We start from the raw sequence: 27,096 nt of genomic DNA, 5'->3' as shown, positions 1-27,096 counted from the left end.
GTGGGATATCATATGAAAGGTCTTTACCTGTGCATTCTAAAACTGATTTTTATTTATTTTTATGCATCATAGTCTTTGAATTATCGTGCAAAATTTCGAAGAATACGACTGCAGTACGGAACTCTCGTTGCGCGAGCCTGACTCGCACTTGGCCGGTTTTTTTTCAATGGATAGATCATTGACGGTATTAATATTATGTATACTCCCAAAGGAACATACAATACGCGGCAGTAAACTTTGCACATCGACCTTTGAAATTTTGCTTTTCTATGATCGTGGTAAAGGATTAATTTATCGTAAAGTAAAGGTCGCTGAAGCTGTGATCGCCTAGTGGTTAGGACGTCCGCCTTCTAATCGGAGGTCGGGGGTTAGATCCCGGGCACGCACCTCTAACTTTTCGTAGTTATGTGCGTTTTAATTAATTAAATATCACTTGCTTTAACGGTGAAGGAAAACATCGTGAGGAAACCTGCATGACCGAGAGTTCTCCATAATGTTCTCAAAGGTGTGTGAAGTCTACCAATCTGCACATGGCCAGCGTGGTAGACTATGGCCAAACCCCTTCTCACGCTGAGCACGGGTATCCTACCCGTGCTCTGTAGTAAGCCGGCGATGGGTTGATCATGATGATGATGATGAAAGTAAAGGTCTCAAGAAATTGTGGCATGCTAATACATAATTTCGCTTATGAAATTCGACCCTTCAGGCAGAAGTGAGACTATAATAAAATATGCATAGATAGGGTAGCTGTACACTGAATCCACTAAATAATGGCATCCGTAACATTTGTAAGATTGGGGTGTAGGCGTGCGACGCCGACGGGCTCGCAGCGGCCGGCCGTGCGGATGTCCTAATACATCTCGCATATATCATTTAGGTTGGGGAAAACTAGGCCTCTCCTGAGGTAAGGTATCTACTTTCAGACATCGCAGAATTGGGTATTTGACTACGTCACAAATAAATTATATCTCAGTGATTATTAAATAGAGGGTCTTCCAAAATACGTAAAATCCACGTCCTTTGTTAGTTTTAAGTGTAGTAACCATTTTAAATTACCGATTAAACTAAAATAGTACGTCATTATGATGTGACGTCACATTCCAGCATTTCATAGAATATCACATATTTAGTTCGCGTTTTGATAAAAAGTTAGTGATTTGACTAGTTGTCAAATACCGTATTCTATCTAAATATATAAAAGGAAAAGGTGACTGACTGACTGATCTATCAACGCACAGCTCAAACTACTGGACGGATCGGGCTGAAATTTGGCATTCAGATAGCTATTATGACGTAGGCAACCGCTAAGAAAGGATTTTTGATAATTCAACTCCTAAGGGGGTGAAATAGGGGTTTGAAATTTGTGTAGTCCACGCGGACGAAGTCGCGAGCGTAAGCTAGTAATGTAAATAAAAGTAGTAAAATGAAATAGTTCGATCGATTCCAAACAGAAAATCGGTCCAATAAGTCGTGAAGAATAGCTATAATTGAAGACATTGAATTTTTACCGTTTACTCCAATCATAATATTAATATGTCACCGGTTTACTCCATGGAATATCTTCAACGTTCAACTCATTCGTCCTTCTTCTAATTATTGGTGTGTTAATTGGACTAGAATCGTACCTACTATCTGACGTTCTGTTAAATATTTATGAATAGTCTCGTTTTCTGAATAAAAACCGGACAAGTGCGAGTCGGACACGCACACGAATGGTTCCGTAGCATCATACAAGATATTTTAACATTTTTATGTGCAACTCTGCAAGATAATAACAACAGTGCCATCTATATGTGATTTAGTAATATTTTTTCTAAAACACATTTTTTTGTTGTGATGTAACCACAAATTCATTGTTTTCGGATTTATTCCTTTACTTGTGCTATAAGATCTACCTACTCGTAAAATTTCATGATTCTACGTCAACGGGATAATGTTTTCTTGACAGACAGACGGATACCTACTTGATAGACAGTGACGAACGTGCGCTATTATTGGCTGAGATATTTTCGCGCCATTCAAAAATAAGATTTCTGCGCAGGTGTAACTTATAAATTGTACTTGTTATTATAATATATATAAAAGGAAAAGGTGACTGACTGACTGACTGACTGAATGACTGACTGACTGATCTATCAACGCACAGCTCAAACTACTGGACGGATCGGGCTGAAATTTGGCATGCAGATAGCTATTATGACGTAGGCATCCGCTAAGAAAGGATTTTTGAAAATTCAACTCCTAAGGGGGTGAAATGGGTTTTGAAATTTTGTAGTCCACGCGGACGAAGTCGCGAGCATAAGCTAGTTATAATATAATACCTAATGTTTTCAACTATGTTTTTGCAGCAATACCGCCAGAAATCAAGGAAGGTCCGGAGAACTTGACGAAAGTGGACGGATCAGAAGCAGTGCTCAAGTGTCGAGTGTTCGGCGCGCCCAAGCCTATCGTACAGTGGATGAGAGACGACATCGAAGTTACCGGCGGGAAGTAAGTATTCCTTACTTTTTTTTAATCGGAGAGCGTTCAAGAACTTTTGAGTTGATTCTTCCATTACCTTTCTACCATCGAACTACACAGCGTCGTCACGATCTCCAGTCCTACGTAAAAAACATTTCATGAACACGTTCCAAACAATTTACTAGGTATACCCGCAAATTAAGAGTGGATAGGTATTTTCTAAACAAGCGGCCTCTACATCGAAACGCATCGTGTGGCGTCTAGTCTTACAGCGATCACGCACTCATCCGATCCGAATCCGTGAAAATACGGATATAAAAAATATCTACATGTCATAATGACCTGCCAAAGGGTTGGCGCGGACTAGCGTTAGATAGGAAAAAATGGAGAAGTCTAGAGGAGGCCTATGTCCAAAGAGGACAACCTGAACTGTAAACTGCTGGTGTTACTAATTTTTTTTTTTTAGAATAAATTATGTAGGATAGGATAATTAAATAATAGGAAATAAGAAATTAGTAATACGTTTAGTTAGTAATATAAGATGTAAAACTAGTGTATCAGTGAATAAAGGCTATTTTATTTATTTATTTATTTTATTACATGTCATAAGCTACCATACAAAACAAAAAGGAACGTATTTTCACGGACGTGGATCGGATGAGTGCGTAACCGCCGTATGCGAAAAGTGGAAACGAACGAATGCTGCGTTTAAGCGCACCTCATTGTTTTGAATACCCACCTATATGAGTGAGACTCCTAGTTCGTGTATCTTTTCCGGCTTTTTTAATTACTAGCCTATGCTCGCGACTTCGTCCGCGTGGACTACACAAATTTCAAATCCCTATTTCACCCACTCAGGGGTTGAATTTTCAAAAATCCTTTCTTAGCGGATGTCTACGTCATAATAGCTATCTGCATACCAAATTTCAGCCCGATCCGTCCAGTAGTTTGAGCTGTGCGTTGATAGATCAGTCAGTCAGTCAGTCACCTTTTCCTTTTATATATATAGACTAGCTTAAGCTCGCGACTTCGTCCGCGTGGACCACACAAATTTCAAACCCCTATTTCACCCCCTTAGGAGTTGAATTTTCAAAAATCCTTTCTTAGCGGATGCCTACGTCATAAAAGCTATCTGCATGCCAAATTTCAGCCTGATCCGTCCAGTAGTTTGAGCTGTGCGTTGATAGATCAGTTTGTCAGTCAGTCAGTCAGTCACCTTTTCCTTTTATATATATAGATTATAAGTGTAATGTAACTTGTCAGGTACAACATAACTACGGAGGGCGACCTGGTGATCCGTGACGTGTCGTATACAGACGTGGGCACTTATCAATGTTACGCTAAGAACAAGTTTGGCGAAAAATCCGCTTTCGGCTCCCTCACTGTGAAGAGTAAGTAAAAGTGACAAAATATATCTATACTAATATTATAAATGCGAAAGTGTGTCTGTCGGTCTGTCTGTCTGCACCCTGCTAGCTTTTCACGGCTCAACCGTTCAACCGATTTTGTGGAAAATTTGGTACAGAGATAGCTTGCATCCCGGGGAAGGACATACACATCCCACAGGAGTTTTATAAACCTAAATTCACGCGGACGAAGTCGTGGGCATCATCTAGTACATTACAATTTAAGTCCATAAAAACTCTAGCATCATGCGACCATAGTGTGTAAAAAACTCTATAACCCTTTTCGGAGTTATGTACGTTTTAAGTAATTAAATATCACTTGCTTTACCGGTGAAGGGAAACATCGTGAGGAAACCTGCATGCCTGAGAGTTCTCCATAATGTTCTCAAAGGGGTGTGAAGTCTACCAGTACGCACATGCGTACTGGTAGACTTCACACCCCTTTGACCATGTGGCCAGCGTGGTAGACTCTGGCCAAAACCGTTCTCATTCTGAGAGGGACCCGTGCTCTGTAGTGAGCCGGCGATGATGATGATGATGATGATACCCTATCCGCGGAATGAAGTTATAGTGCTGTCTCTGTTTTTGTATGGTTCATAGTCTACACTATGGCCAAAACCCTTCTCACTCTGAGAGGAGAACCGTTCTCTGTAAAAATTCGCGATTTTCTACGTACAAGCCTTATATTATAAGGGGATGCAGAACAAACTTAGGAGAAAACAATGTATTGATTAGAATATGTCGCGAACATAATAATCTTTTTAAAACTGCGAAAAATATGATAATAGATCCTCATTCACTCTCCTTGCAGCAGTACAAAAAAATGCTGCATCAGTATATTGATGCAGCATTATAAACTCGTATGCATCTTCGTAATTTTTCTTATTTTTCTTGTTTTATGTAATACTAGCTGATCCCCGCGGCTTCGCCCGCGTAGATTTAGGTTTTTAAAGATCCCGTATAGCCTATGTCACTCAGGAATAATGTAGCTTTCTACTGGTGAAAGAATTTTTAAAATCGGTTCAGTAGTTCTAAAGATTACCCCCTACAAACAAACTTAACAACGGGCCGTGCAGCAGAAATCGTAATATTTTAATTTCGCCATAACTTCAAAACCAAACGTCCAATTTTAATCATTCAAAGACCAAATATTATCTCCATAAACTGTTCTTAGTGATGAAATCATTTATTTTGATAAGGATTAATAGCATGAGTAAAATAAACGCGTTTAAATGTAGTCCAAAAAAAATTCAAGATTTTTAAATAAAAAAATGGTTGCTGTGCCTCACTCGACATAGATGGGTATAGTGTGTCGCGGACTTTTTTGTAGATATTTATAAGATCTACAATTAATTAGAACATTTTATGGTTCTATCTTTTATAGTTTAGGCAGCGTACGCAAAATAAGTAACTTTTCTGGTTGATTTTTTACACCTTGTGTCCGAAAAACCCAAATATCTTACGGAACCCTATTTTTTTCCAAAATAAAATATAGCCTATGTTACTCGTGGATAATGTAGCTTTCGAATGGTGAAAGAATTTTTAAAATCGGTCCAGTAGTTTTTGAGCCTATTCAGTACAAACAAACAAACAAACAAAGAAACAAACAAACAAACAAACAAACAAACAAACAAACAAAGTTTTCCTCTTTATAATATTAGTGTAGATTTAGTATTTAATATTTAGTACTATTGTAAATTGCAGTGTTTTTATTTTTTATTTTTTCATATTTGTATTTTTAGCTTTAAGTTAACTGGTAATCCCGCACTTGCAAACTTTTAAAATGCATGCCGGTTTGCCAGTAATTGGGTGTACACTCTAAATTTTTTCTCTGTGAATTGTAATTGTTATTTTATAATATGTGTACTATCTGTTGGCAAACCAATAAAATAAAATAAAATAAAATAATGAGCCTGCGATGGGTTGATCATGATGATGATGATGATGATGATGATGATGATGATGATGATGTTTCCATTTCCTTTCAGAACGAACTGTAATCACCGACAAGCCGGAACACTACGAAGTGGCGGCGGGCTCCTCGGCAACCTTCCGTTGTAACGCGAACGCGGACGACTCGCTCAAGCTGGAGATCATCTGGCTCAACGACGGACAACCCATCGACTTCGACAACCAGCCGCGTTTCCGCATGACCAACGACTATTCCTTGTTGATATCCGATACTACGGAGTTGGACTCTGGGGAGTACACTTGTATTGCGAAGACTGCCATCGACGAGGCGCGGGCGCAAGCCACGTTAACTGTGCAGGGTGAGTTAACTTTTTTTTATTTTTATTCAGATACAAGTTAGCCCTTGACTGCAATCTCACTTTGTGGTAAGTGACGATGCAGTCTAAGATGGTAGCGGCCAGCGGGCTAACCTGGAAGGGGTATGGCAGTTTTTAGTAAACCCATACCCCTTTGGTTTCTACACGGCATCGTACCGGAACGCTAAATCGCTTGGCGGCACGGCTTTGCCGGTAGGGTGGTAACTAGCCACGGCCGAAACCTCCCACCAGAAATTTAGAAATTATAAAATTCCAAACCCCTGCCAGGAATCGAACCCGGGACCTCCCACTATTAAGACCACAGCGCTCACCACTGCGCCAGGGAGGTCGTCAAAACTTTGTATTTAAACTGTAACGACGGGTGTCATGCTCGGGGCTCAGCTGGCCCAGCCGTAGTATCTTGGAACTTTTCGTTAGCGTGATTCAGGCTTCATAGTGAGTGATGGAAGATATCTGTGGTGCCATCTATGCGGTAAGATCGTTGTAAGTTGCTTTCCGTTATCATCTGGTTCAACGACGGACAACCAATCGACTTCGACAACTAGAAACAGGACTGCCATCGATGAGGCGCAGGAAAAATTTTAGTAGTTCGCTTTGATTTGCTGCCAATGTAAATCGACTCTAAGGAAAGGAGTTTTAGAAGAGGATTATGGGATCATAAATTCTATGAAAATATACCCCAGTTCAGGATTCGTATTTTCTTATTCACTTGTAAAAATACTTATCAAACAATTATTACTACTTATCAATCAAAAAAATATTCCCATTATTCACAGACAAACCGAACCCACCCGCACTGGACGGTATTGAATGTCACGAGAGGGTGGCAACCCTACGCTGGCACGCTATGGGCGACAACCGCGCACCCATCCTACGCTTTTCAATCCAGTACAACACCACCTTTACCCCTGACACCTGGGATTTAGCCTCCGACTCAGTACCAGCCATCGATACCTCCTGGACCGTCGAACTGAGTCCCTGGGCGAACTACACCTTCAGGGTCATTGCGTGGAATAAGATCGGACCATCTACCCCGTCGTCTCATTCCGAAGTGTGTACCACTCAGCCGGATGTGCCGTATAAGAACCCGGATAACGTCGAGGGCAAGGGACGCGACCCCACCAATATGGTCATTTCTTGGTCGGTGAGTTGAACATTAATACTTTACTTTAAACAAAGGGTACGTCTGCTAGCATAACAAGGGTGAAGCAACCGAACTACGTAACTCGTCGAAGAATCTTCTTTAGCGTGTTTGAACTTCGCACAGCGCCATCTAGTTTATTAATTTGGAATTGCTGTGTGCTGCAAATTTTCTCAAGTATTCCAACTTTGCAAGACAGTATTTTTGCCTGTACCTGGAACCTGGAAAACCATACATATTTTATTTATCATCATTCAGATCACTAAGTTAGAAATTTCATAAAAGATTCAACCTAAAAAAACTGTAAGTAAAAGTGACAGATTGTCCAAAAATCTAGTTTAAAAAGTTCTGGTGCTAAAAATTATATTTTTTAATCAGAAAATGCCCCAAATCGAGCACAACGGCCCCGGCTTCTACTACTTCGTGTCGTGGCGACGCAACATCTCCGGCGCCGCGTGGAGCGACCAGCAGGTGCGCGACTGGCGACAGACGGAAGTGGTTGTGCTCAGTACTCCTACCTTCCAGCCCTATAGGATCAAGGTAAGAGACATAAAATTCACTCTGATTTGCGGAAAAACCGTTCATTGGCACCGATTCTAAGCACAACCTAATTTTAGAGTATTCGCACCCTCTTCTTACTATTGTAATATGAAAAGGACAGAAGCAGTTTGACATTTCTAAATTTAATTTTTAGATGGTAAAACCCGTGATTTTAGCATGCACTCGCGAACCTACTGTTTAAATTTGTATTGTGCACTAAAATTTAGAGTCTTTAAATGTTAAAGTCATGTTCCGTTCCTTTTTTAGCATTAGTAAAAAGAAAAGGATGCAGATACTCTAAATTTAGTTTAGAGAGAGACTAGAGAATCGGGGCCATTATTGTATTAACCTGTTAACATATTTCTCTCCATTGTGATTATCATTGGTCATAACTCTTTCTCATTAACGCAATGCTAGGAGTTCTCTGTAGATATACTTCTACAAATATTATGATCAAGGTAAGAGACATAAAATTCACTCTGATTTGCGGAAAAACCGTTCATTATTATTGTATTATCCTGTTAACATATTTCTCTCCATTGTGATTATCATTAGTCATAACTCTTTCTCATTAACGCAATGCTAGGAGTGCTCTGTAGATATACTTCTACAAATATTATGCCTTATCTAATGAGCGTCATGACATCCGATCCTTAAGCTTCCTAATTCCCGACCCTCTCCTATATTGTTGATCCTTTGTACTAAAGGATTACTTTAAAACAGTCAAAACTTAAATTTGTTTGTCTTCAACAGACATTGGTGCCATTAACAGCAAAAATAATTTAATGTGGGACCGGACGAGCGACTTTTAATTACACTCACCACAGTGCCTTGTTCCTTTTCAGTCTTGTAAACTTCCTCATTTCGAATTCTAAGCTTTTAAAAAGACATTGATTTTCTAACTTTGCAAAACAGTCAGTTCCTCAAGCACAAATTGGTCTTGCAGGTAATCGCCGTCAACTCCTTAGGAACGTCGAATGTTGCGCCAGTAGATGTAATCGGATGGTCAGGGGAAGACAAACCCACACAAGCCCCTTCCAACTTCACCCTCGTACAAGTGACGACCGGCACCACTGCTCTACTCAGCTGGAACCCTGTCACCCCCGAATCCGTTCGAGGACACTTCAAAGGCTACAAAATCCAGACCTGGATCGATGGAGAAGAGGACAGGCCCAAAGAAATCTTTGTCAAAGCTGATGCGTCGAGTGCCTTAGTATCCAAATTCAGGCCATTCAGAAAGAACAACGCCAGAATTTTAGTCTACAACGGAAGATTCAACGGACCTCCAAGCGAAACCTTAAGCTTCGTAACCCCTGAAGGCAAACCGGGAACCGTGCGATCATTCGAAGCGTACCCAATCGGCTCATCAGCCATGCTCCTCAAATGGGACAAACCGATGAACGAAAACGGAATCCTCACGGGCTACAAAATCTACTACCAGAAAGTATCCGGAACGAACATAGGTCCTTTGCAAGAGAGGAAGAAGGAGATCGATCCGAAGTTCGACCGCGCAAAGTTGGCAGGACTTGAACCCAACACGAAATACAGGATCGAGATTCGCGCGAAGACGAAAGCCGGAGAAGGGGACAAGTATTATGTAGAACAAACTACTAAGGCAATGGTTAATGCTGTTCCGGATGTACCACTTTTTGAGACCAGTACATTGCCTGCTAAGGAAGGGACAGCCCATATTCTAGTACGGTGGATCCCCACGTTGGAAGGTCATGCCGGTACTCACTTCGTAGCGTGGTACAGGTTGAGAGGTCACCCGGAGTGGCTGCAGAGCAATGAGGTGACGGAGGACGATTATGTGATTCTGACTGGCTTAGAGCCGGGGCAGGAGTACGAGGTGAAAGTAACGGCGCACGACGGGGAGTACTTCAGTACCAGTGAAACGAGGGTTGTTGACACTACTATCGGTAAGTTGAACATTTTCTTTAGAAGTTATTAACTAATGTCCTTGACTACATCCGCGTGGATTTACGTTTCTAAAATCCCATTGGAACTCCTTGATTTTTCGTGATAAAAAATACCTACCTATTTACGTAAAAAAGCTGTGATAGCCTTGGTTAGGACGTCCGCTTTCTAATCCGAGGTCGTAGATTCGATCCCGAGTACGCACCTATAACTTTTCGGAGTTATGTGCGTTTTAAGTAATCAAATATCACTTGTTTTAACTGTGAACATCGTGAGGAAACCTGCATGCCTGAGAGTTCTCCATAATATTCTCAAAGGTGTGTGAAGTCTGCCAAATAGTAACATATGTTATGTAGAAAACTTTCAATGGATTAAAAATAAATGTCAAATGAGCTCAGTGGCTATCATTCAGAGTTAGACACTGAGTTATCTTATTACCATTCCGCACATGGCCAGCGTGGTAGACACTATGGCCAAAACCCTTCTCACTCTGAGAGGAGACCCGTGCTCTGTAGTGACCCGGCGATGGGTTGATCATGATGATGATAATGATCTACGTCACTCTCCAGGTCTTTAACTATATCCGTGCAAAAAATCACGACGCCGATCCGTTGCTACATTGCGGCGTGATTGAAGGACAAACCAACAAACAAACACACTGTCGCATTTATTAGAGGTTTCACTAACAAAGTGGTCCATGTCGTTTCCCAGACGGCCCTCACGTGAGTCTGCGCGAGGAGACAACGGCCACGGCCAGCTGGTTCATCGGCGTGATGGTCGCGCTGGCCTTCTTGCTGTTGGTGCTGGTGCTGGTGTGCGTGGCGCGGCGCAACCGCGGCGGGAAGTACGACGTGCACGACAGAGAGCTGGCGCACGGCCGCGCGGACTGTCCCGACGCGGCCTTCCACGAGTACACCACCCCGTGAGTACTCTACTTTACCGATATACAACGTTAGTTTTAGTATACGCATAAACCGAAACACGTATTGAATATTTTTACGGAATAAATATACAAAAGTAGATGATGCCCCCGACTTCGTTCCCGTGGATTTCGGTTTTTGAAAATCCCGTGGGAACTCTTTGACTTTCCGGGACAAAAAGTAGCCTATGTCCTTCTCCGGGATGCAAGTTATCTTTGTACCAAATTTCGTTAAATCGGTTGAACGGATGGGCCGTGAAAGGCTAGCAGACAGACAGACAGACACACTTTCGCATTTATAATATTAGTATGGATTTCAAAAATATTTAACGAAAACTTACGAAGTTATAAGTTTTGTATTGAGTCGTTGTCCCGCAAAAACATGGTCACTCCAAGCAAGCGCCTGTGAGTGAACGAGACGGCGCCGATCGTGCGCGCTCCCGCTCGCGCGGCTCGAATCAGCTGGTGCATGCGATCATTCAACTAGGTGTTCAAACTTGCAGGATTTTAAAGTATTTTTTGGTCAGAATATAACCCGTATTAAAAATGATTGCAATTTGGTATTTTCCTACTTTTGAATTTGATAAATATTATTGCTTTATTATAAACTAGGATAAAAATAATGACGTACGCTGAAAAAAATATTAAAATCCAACAAAAATGTAATTTAATTTTGGAGTGGGAGGGTCTTCTATCCCTTTCTCGCAAAACGAAAATTTGTATTAAACCGCACGAAGCTACTATGGCATTAGTAAGGTGTGACGTCAAAATTCTATATCGCTATCACTGTCTAATCAGAAATATTTAAATGCTCATAACCTTTTTGTTATTTGATCGATTTAATTAGTTTTTTTCAGTTTACGTCATTATTTTTATCCTAGATTATAATAAAGTAATAAAAAAATTGAAGTCAAATACCCTATTGATTTTGTTACTGATTTGAACAAACTACTTTCGGGTTACGAACAAAAACTCATCGCTCAAGTCTCATTTCACAATCGTTTCCCTTCCAGCTTGGACAACAAGTCGCGTCACTCGATGAGCAGCGGCACCAAGCCTGGCGGCCCGGAGAGCGATACGGACTCCATGGCGGAGTATGGCGAAGGCGAAACTGGTACGTTCTCTACACTTGTATACTCTACAGTAACGCGGTAAGGGCCCGTTCAGATAGACCGCCGCGGAGAGCAAAGCAAAGAAAGCAAACCAAAATGGCTTTGAAGATTTTGGCCGAGCATAAGCTAGTGTAAAATAAACCTTATTTCAATGCCTAAAAACTCAATTTTACAATTGAAATGGGTTTGAATATTTTAGTACGGAGCCTGGTCTACCTACATACGCCGACGCCCACCCGCTCCGCAGAAGAAGACAGGGGAGGAGAAGGAGACAGTATGCTCACCTTCTCCTGCCCTAGGCATTGGGAGTAAACTTGTGCCGGCCCAACGCCAGGACGTCTCAGTCGCATCCGATATCCGAGATCCTGAGACGTCTTATACTTGACGCGGACGGCACCGCTGGGTTTTTTAGTGGGTATGCTGATGGCGGTTAAAAAAAAACCGCGAGTGAGTCCCACATACCCGCCCTTTGTGCGGCATGCCTAATAGCATTTTTACCAGCGGAAAAAAAAAAAAACAAAAAAAAAAAAATGGTCTACCTACATGTCCACCAGTTTACTTTGTTAGAATTGGCTAGATTGTTGTACTGATGACTCCACCAGTACAACTTTGATAGTTTATATCTCGGAAATGTGACACTTTGGAAGATTTTGTCTGATTCAATACTTGTTTGTATCGATGCCAGCTATTGGATTAATGCAGGTTTTAGGAGTGGCCGCTATTTTGGAAAAGAAAGAAAATGGTGGATATATAGGTAGGCCAGGCTCCGTACTAAAATATTCAAACCCCTTTCAATTGTAAAATTGAGTTTTTAGGCATTAAAATAAGGTTTATTTTACACTAGCTTATGCTCGCGACTTCGTCCGCGTGGACTACATTTTCAAATTCCTATATCACCCCCCTTAGGGGTTGAATTTTCAAAGATCCTTTCTTAGCGGATGCCTACGTCATAATAGCTAGCCAAATTTCAGTCCGATCCGTCCAGTAGTTTTGAGCTGTGGGTTGACAGATCAGTCAATCAATCAGTCAGTCATTTTTTCCTTTTATATATTCTTGGCTTTATTGACAAGAGGATACTTCTAAAGTGCTCAGGGTCAATACATCCTGATGGATAGTGATCTACAACCTCATAAAATGCTCTTTGATGCCCTCCGAGCTGGTCTAGTATATGAACGGACCCTTAGATCCACTTGTACTAACCTAAACAATTTTCTATATTTGATGTCAAAAAAATTGAGCCAAATTAATTAGTTTGGTATAAGTAATTTTTAGTTTATTTCCATGCATTTTCGAACTAAAAAAATAGTTTTTAATTTTTGCCTCATCTAAGTATATTTTGTGTATTATGTAATGTGTATAAAATGCATTTTTTTTTTGATGTTTTATGCATATCTGTGTCTTACGTGTATAATGCATTAGTTTGATACATTTTAAAACTAAGATCTTTTGGTTTTTATGCATCATTTAAATTAAAAACCCGCCTTCATTAAGTGAAAGTTCTTTGTTAGTTTATTAGAAACTTTAAAAAAAAATAGTACATTTTAGACAAGTAAAGGGAAAATTGTGATTACATCACAATTTTTTTTATTAAGTGTTTTTGTTTGTACGATGGTACGGAACCCTTTGAGTGCGACTCGCACTTGGCCTGGTGTTTAGTATCGTGTGTTGGCATGAGTGCTATGTCGCATGGCGTGTTGCAGCGGGCATGAACGAGGACGGCTCGTTCATCGGGCAGTACGGCCGCAAGCGCCGCGCGCCGCCCGCCGGTCAGCCCGACTCCGCCTCGCAGGCCTTCGCCACGCTCGTCTAACCCCCTCACCCCCTCACCCCCCGCCTGTATCCCCGTACCCACCCCGCACTCCCGCGCCCTAGCTTTAGGCTGCATTGGCTGTGCTCAAAGGACTTTGAACGTTACCACATTATTTCACTCGATATCGATTTATTCACTATCGGTATCGATATTCGGTATTCAAGTATCGGTAATCGGCATCGGTAAGGCTGAGATCGAATTTATAGGCTATAAAAAGCACAATATTTGCTCAGACTTTAGTAAGATTTAGTACAAGAATTTGTCTTTAACAAATTCTAAGGGTATAGAGCGTACTTTGACTTTGCTCGAACTTTACTTGAGTTATAATGAGAATGTCTATCGAACTTTACTTGAGTTAAAACGAGAATGTCTATAACAAAGCCTGAGCAAAATATCAGAACATTCTATAAATCTTATCCTCACAGTGTTGAATAATTTGTTTAGTATTGATATTCAGAGTTGATCCTGGTTAGTTTTGTTAAAAGATCGATTACACTATCGATTGATTTGGTCTAATAAGGTTATCGAAAGTTTGTATGGTCTCTGTATCGGTATCGGATTATTAATCCAATACCGATATTCGGTATGGTAAGATATATTCAGTAACGGGAATATTAACCCGATATTAATCGACATAAATCGCATCAGGTTATGGAAATCTATGGAAAGTTTATTGCAATTTTTTATTATTGCTACATTTGAATCGGTATCGGATAAATCATAACCTTTTTGGGTACCATTATAGCGATATACACTTTCATCGATATCGATACAAATCATAACTTTTAATTATCGTTACAGAGATATACGAAAAGATAATGATGTGGAAACGGGTCAAGAGTTAGGCACGTTTGGAAACTTCTATAGGTGGCCTATTCGATATTATTTATTCAGCTTTATTTTACAAACTGATAGTTTCGGCCGCTTATCCCCTCATGCGCGCTAAGTTTCATACGTTTAAGCTAGATGCGACTGAAAAAAACGTAGTGCCATTGCATCACAAATTAAAAAAAACCCCAATCGCCGCAGAAAAAAATATTCTTCGTTCCGATTGGTCCGCACGCCCGCCAAATTTTTTTTTAATGTATGTTCGATCTGGTTGTGTATGAATCTCGTTAAATCTCGCTAATTTTATTATTGACAATTAAAAGTAAAAGGGCGTCAAAGTCTTTATTGTACTATTTCGAAAATAGTTGTAATAAAGGCCGTTTCACAATGTCCCGAATTTTTGCAAGGCGTACTTTCCCTACTTAGCGTCGATTTACGTTGGCGGCGCAACGAGGTTGTATTGCGATGTAATTTTTGTGGATGCGAATATGGACTCTATGACGTAGGGAATAAGTTGCATATTTCCGTACAAGTTTTTGTGTTTTGTGTATGTTTCTTTTTTACATGACAATATATGGTTTCTTAGGGAAACTACTATCATTAACTTTGCTTAAGGCTAACAATCTATAGAGTGTACTTTTCATTAGCTTAGAATTACGACGGCGTTAAAACGAGACAGATTTATGCAAAGATATACATCTGTCTTGTTTTAACTCTGTCTTAAGTCTGAGCATTCTAAGGGATCTATGGAGCGCACATTGACTTTGCTCAGACTTAAGATTGAGTTAAAACGAGACAGATTTATGTGAGATATCTCTCATCTCAGATAGCTCTGTCCCGTTTTAACTTTCTAAGCAAAGTCAGAGTGCACTCCATAGATTTCACTCTAAGTGTGTTCTATAGATTTCAGCCTAAGACTGTTTTTGAATGCAAAGTCTTTTTAACAACAAAGTAAAGTCTATTCCACAATAAATACATCGCTTCGCCGTCAATGGTTGTCGACCTTTAAACGTTTAGGTTAGTTCTTAAGTACACATTAGATATTAAGTTGTTTAGGTTGTAAAAAAAGATATTTTATACAGAGTGAAATCCAGTGAATGTTTCTATTATACTTATGATAATATAGTCTATGTCATATACATATGAGCACGAGTTTTTGTGTTACGTTTTTGGTTTGCATTTATATTGTTAGAGTAGTATAGATAGACGTATACCCATATCTCCGTCCCATTCTTTTGATCCTTTTGTTTTTGCCTGCACGAGCCGCCATGTTTTATTTTCTTTTAAGGTATGATTTTTGTTTTGTTTGCTATTTTATAGATTGTTTTTGAAAGCTTCAGGTATATTTTTGTGACTTTAAGTTATTTTTCATTATTTTATCATTGATACCTTGTATTAATTTATGTGTTACAGTTCTTGCAATTCACGAAAGCGCGTGGCTCATGATTATGTTTAAGTCGTATCGGTATAAGGTTGGTACACTAAATGTGTGCGTTTACGAGCGCTTGCTCGCGACTGATTGGTCCGATATGCAGGCACACTTACGCATTGCCCGTGTATCCGACGTAACCACAAGTAAAGTCCACTCGCCTTCGTGAACTGCAAGAACTGTAATAGAAAATCTGTAGTATATAGTAATCGTATCGTTATTTGCCAGTAAATCTTTAAAACTTGTGAACTCAAAAACTTGTTGGCTAAAAACTTCGAAAATTTATTTTTAGGCCTGCCTACTCATAAGATAACTCAGTGTCTAACTCTGAATGATAGCCACTGAGCTCATTTGACATTTATTTTTAATCCATTGAAAGTTTTCTACATAACATATGTTACTATTTGGCAGACTTCACACACCTTTGAGAACATTATGGAGAACTCTCAGGCATGCAGGTTTCCTCACGACGCGATGTTTTGCTTCACCGTTATAGAGAGTGATATTTAATTACTTAAAACTCACATAACTCCGAAAAGTTAGAGGTGCGTACCCGGGATCGAACCTACAACCTCCGATTAGAAAGCGGCCATCCTAGCCATTAGGCTATCACAGCTTGTATTACATTAGTTATGGTATTTTAAATTAGTAGTAGTGCGGGTCTCCTCCGTTTCGCCGGAACGGCCAAGCAGGGGTACGGGCCTCGAGGCAAGGCCTCCTTACCCGGGTGGGGCGCACTGGGGGGCAACTTTGTGCCCTGGTGACTGTCTTTAAGCCGGAATTTCACCTACTAGGGCCTGCCAATCTTGGCTTATGGCCCTACAATCTAATACTATTTAAATTAGTAGGTAACATACTGTTGTGTGTACAGGTCGCTTCACAGAGGACGGCTCGTTCATCGGCCAGTACGTGCCGGGCGCGCGCGTGCTCCCCCCGCCGCCCGCGCCCCTCCCCGGCCTCACGCAACCGCCCACATACGTGTAGACACACACACACACACACACCAACACTGCGACAAGAGAAACCGACTACTGACGAAGCCAAACTCATTGTAAGGGTAAAACTATAGACCTTCGTCCACGCGTCGAATCGTATAAGCAACTACAATACGGTATTTGACAACTAGTCAAATCAGTAACATTTTATCAAACGTCAAAACGCGCGCTCAGTATGCGAGTTTCTATGAAATACTGAAATGTGACGTCACAATCATTTGACGTGCTTTTTTTAGTTTAATCGATAATTTAAAATGGTTGGTATGGTCTTTAACCAAGCATTCAATAGTCGGTTTCACAACATATTTCTGGAACGTGTGCACTTAAAATCGTTAAGCAGTTTAAAAAAAACTGATGCTGGGAAATGCGTGCACTCTTAATCATTCCCCTTGAGAAATATATCGATATTTCTCTAAGCATATAAGATATTACTGCCATTACTTTCATCAAGAGCTAATCATCTCATTAACTGTATTTAGTTTAAATATATTAGTTGAAAGCGGCCGCTAGTGTTGGCAAAATGCCTAATATGATTTTGACCAGTGTCAGTATTGATGGCTTGTGGTAAAATAACTTTATTTTTTCAAACACAAATAAATAATTCGGACGGCGAATGTCACGCCTTACCTATCGTACGAGCAATGCATATTTTGAATTAACTAAGCACATCCCTGAGTGAAAAAAAAAATGCAAAAAATATAGCGAAAGCGTTATGCGTTGGTTTTTTGACTCTAAATATATCTATAGATAGAGCACTCCTAATACCTACTTGAAGCAAAAACAGTACGCGGCCGAAAGTAATGTACATGGACCTTTAGATAGCAGATTTGTAGAGCGTTGTCCCTGTCATTGAGACCGACAAAACATCATATAGGTTCGAGTGACAGACAACGCTTTACAAATCCGAAATGTCATTCTTAAGGCCGATGTACATTACTTTCGGCCACGTCCTGTACCTACTTATCGCTGTCCCACTTTGACTGCCGAGCTAGAGCGAGAGGGCGGATACCACTGGGGTTCACCTCTTGTTCTAATTTGTTATTGTAGATTTCGATTCTTAGGTTTTACAGCAAAAGGAGGTATGTGCCTAATTAATTTAATCGAGTTAGATGGATTTGTTTAATTAAGAGACTGATTTTATGTAAATTAATGAAAGTCCTCATTATCTGGCACTACATTTGGATCTTTACTTATACGCATAAACTATGGGGTAAGCGTTGAATTTGCCCCTTAGTGATATTTCCCCTAGGGGGTAAACGTGTTAAATCTAGTAATATTACCCCTTAGGGTATAAACTTGGAATAAATACTTACGGTCGCACTCAGAGACGCTTTATCGTTACTTAAGATCGAGTTAAACGAGACAGAGTTATATCTCTCACATAAATCTGTCTCGTTTTAACTCAATCTTAAGTAACGATTAGCGACTCTGAGTACGGCTGTAAGCTAAGACTAGCCGTCTGTATTGACTCATCAGTTAGACACGTTTATAAAGTATGGTCTTAAGGATTTCAATTATAATTTTAAGCCTAGAACACACGATATATCTTAGAACTTTCGATTACTAATCCACAGATTATGCGACTCGTTTGAAGCGACGAATGGGTAACTACGTCTGTTGTATTTGTGATATGCCGTGTGTTCTAGCCTTAATAGCGAAGAATATATTATGGTTATACAGGATGTCTAGTAAAAACCACAAACTATACTGACTCAAAGTACAGTAATTTTTCTTTATTTGAAACGTATTTACAACAGCGAGACTTTTCTTGGGATAAAAATGCGACTGGCAACTAAACTTGGGGCAACAAAATCAAGTTTTTATAATTTTTTCCAAAATATATGCGGATGATGGCGTACTTGTCAAGTACCTACATAATATCATTAGTCCACTGCATGGTTATTCCAATAATCTCAATTGACAATACCCATGTATGGGGGTTTGTGAAATTTTTCCACAAATCCCCATTGACACTCTGGAACTGGGGATATTATCCCGAGATAAGTACCACTGTTTACAATTAGGTCTTAGTATATCGTGTTGTTTACTGAACACCCTGTATACAGGCTAGCGAAGGCTCGCTTCGAACTTAGGAGAAGGATATGGCTCGATATCAATTATGTACTTGTAATAATAAGGATACGGTTTAGATCGTGAAGTCTCGGTGTATAAGAAATGCTATTTTTGTCACAGATAAAATAAAGAGAGAATTACGTATTGAAAGATAGCCTAAGAGACCAAAAAGTAAATTTGGAGCCCGGCTAAAACTATACTGCATGCTATTAACTTTGACTTTGCTCTGACTTAGGACACATTAAAAAGCAGACGAGGAAGGTTTTGTTTCTAATATATTTAACTGAAAGTAGGATTTGAGCAAAATCAAAATACGTTCTATATCTCAGCCTTGGTACATGTACTGTTATGAACAGTAATGTTTCAAACTCAAAAGTATTGAAAAAATTACTGTACTGTTAATTTATTTTTGAATGGTAAAAACGGTCACGACATTTCCATACATACAATTGATATTTTACACTGAATTCTGTGATAGTTTTCTTACAAAAAAATCTTTGTTCTGAGATGTATTTGGAAAAGTATTTTGTCAAAACCTCCCTTTAATTTACTCGTTGGTCTCTTACACTATAATCATAAAGATTTGCTCTGAAAACCGGTGGTCAGACGCGTTTAATTTGTAGGATACTCTGCTCTTGTATAGAATATTAAAGGCAGCTCAATATGGCGTATTTAAAGTTAAGCCATTAGTTTATATCACAGACATATTCAATATTATCTATATTTACTATTTTAGATAACATACGATTAAAATATAAAGGCAGTGATACACATGGCTATGGGGTGGTCCGAAACTGGAGAGGGAGCCTATTGGACCAAATAATTTTAATTTTTCGTTTAAGCTATTCTGATCTAGCAGCATTTTTACTATCATTATTAGTTGGAGAGCAGAGAGGAATTCTTTGTAATGTGTAAAACATGCATAATACTCTTAAAAAATTGCAGCAAAAATAGCTCCCAGAAGTAAGCCAGATATGGCCAATTTCAAACTGTTTGTCAAGGTCTACTGCTGTAGCATCTCAAAAGATTGCGAGCCCCTTGATATTTTCATGGAAAATTGCAATTTTCATTTCTTCTTTACTTGAGCGGCCATTCGAATTTGCATTTCAACTGGCACTTCCCGAACTGTTTCTATAAACTAGAATTCGAGATACAGGCGTGTAAACATCGATATAAATGACAAGATATGGTCAAGCCAACAAAAATTTTCACGGTTTTGGAACCAAATAAATCAGCGCCACCTCTTAGATACTAATGAACGACCCGTTTGAAATCCAGACGTCACTGAGGTTGCATTGGTGCTAAAGCACCACTGAATCGGTGCCATTTTGTTTGTTCAATAGCCCTGTCCATACGAAGTAATGTATAAGTCAATGCATGTAAAACATTTTGATACGAATGCCAGTACTTGGCAATCCCTAGCATGCTGTCTGCAGGCATGTGTATCACGACCTTTATTCCTGGCACTATTCTATTGCGTTTATTTTTATACATCAAATGCATATCTTTCTACACTACAAATCCTTTAAGACCACATCAAAGATAAATTCTATTTTTAAGACTATTTAAGATTTAAATTAAAATGATATAAATTTTGACATCTATTCTTCTATGTAGACGCTAATATAATATTTATTAGCATTTATCAATTTTTCTCATTAGCGCTACTGATTAACAGCTAGGATTTCGTTTTAGCATCTGTATATCATATTGGGTGATATCATCCGAAATTATTTAAGCTCAGCACACAATTTTTCGAGTATTTTTCCAAAAAGAATAAAATATTTCATGATTAAAAGTTGCCTTACATTAGGTCAGTTACTGAATTTTGCAACTGTCCTTTAACATGATATTTAGTTTACCCGCGAATCTTGAGTCCTAACGATAAAAATAACTGTCTAAATCTAGCCTCGAATGAGTTTTGTATCTAGATGATAGGTCAAGAGTTACACAAAAGGGGAGATCACTTGGTATCCGGTAGTAACCTGCCTAATGTAAATCCGCCTTTACGCGTTAATTATTATGGCAAAGTAAATCTATTTTGGTACGGATGTCGAGTGAGCTGGATTTCCACTGTGGATATGCAGCTCGGAGTATTTTTGTAGGCGCACGCAGTTTGGCCACCGGGCGACGTTGGTGCTTGCGGGTTGCGGGCGCGATGAGAGCGAGTGTTAGGTGTTGTGATCGTAGTTGTGTCGCACTGTTCGCTTGTCTGTCTATTACCGGTGACGCTATTTGATCAGCTTGTATATGTATACCCCCCTTACGTTATACTGTTTTCTATTTGACAGTCTAGTTACCCCCATTGCCATACCCCCACCAAGTTGCCCCTAGTCTCGGACTGCATTATCACCTAGTGTTATGTGAAATCGCAGTCAAGAGCTAACTTGTCAACAGACTATCGGCACAATTGTGGGTTGGGTAAAAAAAATCCACAAGATTTTGTGATGTGTACGGTACGATCAAATCTGTGATGACTTATTATTTTTGACAGTAAAGTTTACACTTGACTGTCAGAAATGATTTTGTATCGTCAAAAAGAAAATAGTATAATAGTGCGAGTATCACATAAACACCGGTTATTCGTTAAGTATTTGATGGAACTAAAAAAGCCGCCTTGTATATCGCATTATACTGTATTTATGATATTATCAGGAATCTCGGACTACCCTCGAATGTATTGGTTTCACTGTTAAGTGTATGTAGCTAGCTAAGACGTGATGTAAATGTTATATTGTGACAGGCGGTGGTTATTACTCCTTACCTATCTAATGTGTAAAGGCAAAGTAAGTTTTTTAATTATTTTGCCCTATTTACGTCAGGACGATTTGAATTTATAGGGCTCAAATAAATCTTCACTTAATGCTCTACATGATGGTATAACTGCTGTTTTTCTATCTCTTTTAATCTCTGAGATATTGGTATGGCCACGAGCCACAAGTATAGAAAAAAAACTGTAATGTGTTAAAAAACTTTACTTTGCCAAAAATGTCAATTTTTACACATTAGAAATGCTAATGGAACGATCTTGACAATTTCAGCAAACACACGCACTTTTTTCGTTTATGAGTGATGTACCAACAGCTGTCAAGGTTATTAGCATTTGAAACATGTAGCCTCCGTCATACACAAACAACTGTATAGCCTAAAGGTACGGACAGACGTGCTCATTACTAGCACGAAAGCATGCTTTTATTGAGCAAGTGCTCATTAGTAGCACGTGTGTCATGTAATGAGCATGCTTATTTCGAGCATGCTCAAAAATCAACCGACGTTTGATTTTCGAGCATGCTACCTGAGGCGCGGGTAGAAGGGGGCGTGCTAAGAGCGCGTCTGAACAGGGTTTGCTTATTAGCATGTACTCAGTACAACATACAACATATAACTCTACAGTTTATTTAAGCATGCTTATTGCTGGCAAATGTGAACAGTTGCATGAGCATGCTAACATTAAGCTAGCATAAAAGCACGCTTTTTTTGAGCACGTCTGTCCGTACCTTAATCCAAATGTTAATAAGAATGTTTTGACTCCTGCTAACTTCACTCACTAATAGTGTGTGAGTGAAGTTAGCAGGAAGTATCAAACTGTGCCTGTTAACCTTTGAATAGGGCAATATAATTGATTAATTATGTAGATATACTTAGTAGGTTTTTTGTATCTCCCAGTTTATCATACTTTACGCACCTCGCTAAGTTGATGTTCCCGGTTTAATCTTTAAAAAGCAGTTTACACTTTATTAGTTGATCTATTCTGCCCAATTTGATGCAAGAATCCTTATTTGGTTCTAGCAGAAGTTGTTTATAACTTTGGGATTACCGATTGACCTTGTAGAAAAACATCTCGATATATTTTGTGCGAGTGGGCCAGTACTGTGTCAAAGGATACATGTCGCCTCCCTCGCGGATTGCGTTGCTTATAGGCTGGACTCACTTGAAATGTCCGCTCTACACGCGTGCACGCATCATGGCGCGGAAGCCCACGAACGGTGCAAACAACAGTGGATATCATTCCCCTCCGTTCGCGGATGATTCAAGGGACATAACACGCCCACGTAGCGCCGCGTGTTGCAAATGTGTTTCCAGCATTATTGTCTCGATCCCACGTATCTCACTTGTATCTCGTGTTAGTTAAGGGTTTCGTGTTATCTAATGTTAGGCAGCTAAGGCGTTCGCTTGTCGCTCTAATGTAATGTAATATTATCTATTTTTCATACCTAAGTATTTAATATTTATTTCATCTTTTACAATTCTCCTAATTTACCAGCGCTGTCGGTCAAATTCAACTGTACCAAAATCTTTTCATTTTTTTTTATATGTGGGCATTCCAATAATTCTATTATGCAACGTTATTGCCAAACGCTTTCATTGGGATAACATTTAGCATCCTTAAATAATTAATTAACGTTATTCTTAATAGCGTTAATTAATTATTTTAACGAAATATTATTTCAAACATTAGCATCTCGTTACATAAAATTCAATATTTTAATTTGAAATATTGAATTTGTTCGTGTAATAATTGAATATTTAATATAGTAATGTAATATTTTTTATTTAATTTAAATATTTTTGCACAGTTGAGTTTGTTCAACGGTTAAATTACAGTTGAGTTTGTTCAACGGTTAAATTATTCACATGACAGCTTATTTACTTAATATGTATTTATAGATGTTTATTTATTCATACGCCTGAAAGGTGTCGGGTCCTAAATAATACATTCCACGCGGTCAAACCATGTTGATTTTATAAATTCTCCCATGTTTGCGTTTTACAATAAGACGGTCAGATGTGATCTGAATAACGTTTATCAAAACTGGACTCATGTTGCGACAGCTTTTCTTAGTATTAAAATATCTGTCTTTACTTACTTTTTTTATTCGAGGGCCAGATTAGTGACTTTTTGTCACTGAGACTGAAATATACTACGACTTTTAGACACAGTTGCAAAAAATTAGGTTATTTTTTGTAACAGTGACAAGTCACTGGTATGGTCGCAGTCTTACTGCCGTACTCAGTCGCTTAATCGTTACTTAAGTTTAGTAAAAACGAGACAGAGCTCTCACATAAATGTCTCGTATTAAGTCTATCTTAAGGTACGATTAGCGACTCTGAGTGCGGCTGTTAGTGTATGTACTAATTATTCCCAGTTGCTACTTTAATATTGAATTGCTAACATAACCTTTATATTGTTCTCATTTGAGCTTACTGTGTAACGATCGGTACCTTATATTGTAACATGCATTATTATATTTGGAAAGCACTGTTATATTATAGCCCCTTTAAGTTATTTGTTAAGGAGTCTTTATCATGTCTATTGTCTAGTAAGAATTTAATATAATATATTATGTAATATTTAAATATACCTGGTTAGTTAAACTATTTTCTATTTGACTTAATATTAGTTAGTGTAGTTTGAATAGCATTATACCGATTACCGATTTGGTTATCGATATAAATAACGATACACTTAATGGTCAAAAAATATATGCAAACTTCAGATAGAAAATAGTATATTGGATCGGGTATAGATATGGTAGGAGAGCCTTGTTCGATTCGCGTCTGTTTTTGTCGCTTTTTTATACCGCGCTGTTGATAATTGAAAATTCTCTCTCTTGGACTATTTGTTAACATTCAAAATGGCGAAATAACGTTAAAAATAAATTGATTGTTGAAATCACTAAAATTACGGTGATATATGATCACTGCCTTTTCCCCTAAGAATAAATTAGAGTTTTTCTATATAATTGTGTTCATTTTGTAGTTTTACCTTTTTATTGCGCGACGCACTTGCGATCAGTTCTCATTAATTAGCAAAAGTTTGAACGCGATTGCCGCTTCATTGCTATTGTCTGAATTTTTAAAACGATAATAAAGGTTTACAAGAATAACAGCCAGTAACAAGGCCGTTAAATTTACACTATTACGTCAACGAAATAATCGAATCGTTCTTCGATTTTAACAATTTGAGTCAATAGTCGAAATGAATATGAATCGATTGAATTTGCAATTGCTCAATTCTGATTGTGATGGCGAGTGCGTTGCGCAAAATATAACACTCCTATTTGTAATAACGACAGTTAGTCAACTTGCCTTATATATTATCTGTAAAGGACCTCAATATTATGATATTTATTTGAATTTAGGAGATTTTTCATTTAATTAACGAAGACTTCCTGTTCGTAAAGAAATGCACAATATTATTATGCATTTATCTACTGAATAGAACGTCACAAAATGTGTAAAACCACTTTATTTTCAATTCCGAATTATTAATTTGTATTTCTATAAATGAACATGACAAACCGCTGTTTAATCTATGCGACCAAATAAATGTATAGTTTAACTCGCATACATTTATTTGGCCGCAAGTGTAGAATTAATGATGTAACAAAATAAATAACATTAGAATTGTGTATTCTCGATAAATAAATAATTCTTTGTAGCATTTAAGTCTGTAGAAATTTGTAATAAAGACACTTTGTTACGTTATTGTAAAAATATTTTTTTTAAACTCTGCACAAAATTATTATTTGATTAACAAAATTATTTCATTAATGAAAAGTAAATTTGAAGATTTTTGTCTTGGACAAGATCATTAAATTGTTTCGACGCATAGATTAAAATAATTTATAAAAGTAATTTTATGTTATTAGGTAATAATTGAATTTGGTACTACTATAGCATTATGTAAACAAATGTGTCTTTAATATAAGAAAATAGCCCACTTTGAAGTCTTTTCGAAAACTGTTTACCCTCGATTGCATTGAAAGTGGAATAATGATAATTACAGTACCCCACAGTAAATATGACACCTCTGGCTTTAGAAAGAGATAATCTGCAACTTCGGCTTCGTAGAGCGTCGCCTCTGTCGTTGAGACTGACAAGTTGGCGACAAAACGTCACATAAGTATGAGTGACAGAGACGATGCTTTACAAAGCTGCCGATTTTATCTCTTTCTATAGCACGATATGTATTTTACTGCTGGGTGTAGTAAGTGGCGTTGGCGATTGAGTTACGAATTAATAATTTACTCTCTTTATTTCGCATTAAGTGACGATAATTTATTGTAACTACGATGGATATTTTTTTATGTTGCATAGAAAATAAATTTTAAGAAATTACCTATTTTGTTTTCTTCTTAGTACCCACATTTTTTACTAAATATTTTTTAAGCCAAGTTTTGGATGAGGACTTAATCGCAAGAAGCATCCCATATCATTGTCTCTGATGACCAGACGATGCCTTACGGTACGATAGTAGAAAGATGAAGTAGGAACCAGGTCGAAAAGTTTTTGGTACTTTCCGAAATATACATATCTATCTGTAGAATACCGATAGACAGGCAACTTTTCGCCGATGTTCCAAACTTAATACATATTAAACCGGATTTAACGTCTGTTAACTGCGCTTAAATCCCAAGGAAAGGATACATATCTACCGTGTGGAATACCGATAGACAGGCAACTTTACGCCGATGTTCCAAACTTAATACGTATTAAACTGGATTTAACGTCTGTTAACTGCGCTTAAATCCCAAAGAAACAAAAGCTTAATTTGCTATAATCCGCTGAAATAGACCAAATCTGTATGGTACAACATTCGGAATACTATATGCACCGCCCGCCCTCCCATTGCTAAGCATGTAGAAAAAGCTAGTCACCTCACAGATCCTCCAAAACACTCGACGCGCGTTACGCTCCGACACCGGAGTTATCCTAAAGGAATATACACCTTTCAATGCGCAATTGCAAGGTGATGATTGCATGCTTATCTGTTTCAGCGGATTCTTCTTCTTCCTTACCTTATCCCACGCTGCGTGGGGTCGGCACAACATGTCTTCTTCTTCCACTCACTTGTCATTCGTCAACGTACTATCCACCCCTTTTTCACGCATATATCCTCTTTCACGCAATCCATCTACCTTTTCTTTGGTCGTCCTCTCCCCTTTTTTCCTTCCACATGCATACTTAACATTCTTCTAGTGACATGGCTATCTTCCCTCCGCATTATATGCCCATACCATGCCGGCCTATTTACCCCTCATCTTTTCTACCACTGTTTCAGCAGATTATAGCTGATTAAGCTTTTGGTTCCTTGACCCCTGTAAGGTATATTATACTTTCGCAAAGTAACGCCTGCTTCTATACAACTACGCTCAAAGTTTTAAGACTACTAAG

The 27,096-nt window shown here is 38.7% G+C and overlaps 1 protein-coding gene and 1 long non-coding RNA gene across 4 annotated transcripts in view; one reads left to right on the top strand and one right to left on the bottom strand.

The window, feature by feature from the left end:
• Positions 1 to 26,040, top strand: part of Nrg (Neuroglian) — an 87,363-nt gene extending 61,323 nt beyond the window's left edge. Inside the window, exons 7-16 of one of the 3 annotated variants that reach the window (XR_011237905.1) lie at positions 2,349 to 2,490; positions 3,724 to 3,851; positions 5,855 to 6,136; positions 6,931 to 7,298; positions 7,674 to 7,835; positions 8,782 to 9,754; positions 10,464 to 10,674; positions 11,685 to 11,785; positions 16,722 to 23,903; positions 24,032 to 26,040. Coding sequence is in view for 1 of the 3 variants with exons in the window: in XM_069505231.1 (XP_069361332.1) it covers positions 2,349 to 2,490; positions 3,724 to 3,851; positions 5,855 to 6,136; positions 6,931 to 7,298; positions 7,674 to 7,835; positions 8,782 to 9,754; positions 10,464 to 10,674; positions 11,685 to 11,785; positions 16,722 to 16,834 (2,480 nt within the window). In the remaining 2 variants the exon portion in view is untranslated. Of the gene's footprint in view, positions 1 to 2,348; positions 2,491 to 3,723; positions 3,852 to 5,854; positions 6,137 to 6,930; positions 7,299 to 7,673; positions 7,836 to 8,781; positions 9,755 to 10,463; positions 10,675 to 11,684; positions 11,786 to 13,483; positions 15,710 to 16,721 lie in introns of all 3 variants that reach the window. The other 2 variants (XR_011237907.1, XM_069505231.1) reach the window with 2 other exon arrangements.
• Positions 1 to 27,096, bottom strand: part of LOC138403831 (uncharacterized) — a 227,726-nt gene that overhangs the window by 92,314 nt on the left and 108,316 nt on the right. The window lies entirely within an intron of this gene.

This window comes from Maniola hyperantus, chromosome 2 (assembly GCF_902806685.2).
Source record: "Maniola hyperantus chromosome 2, iAphHyp1.2, whole genome shotgun sequence".
In the NCBI taxonomy this organism is placed as follows: Eukaryota; Metazoa; Arthropoda; class Insecta; order Lepidoptera; family Nymphalidae; genus Maniola; species Maniola hyperantus.
This window is presented reverse-complemented; position numbering and strand designations above follow the sequence as displayed.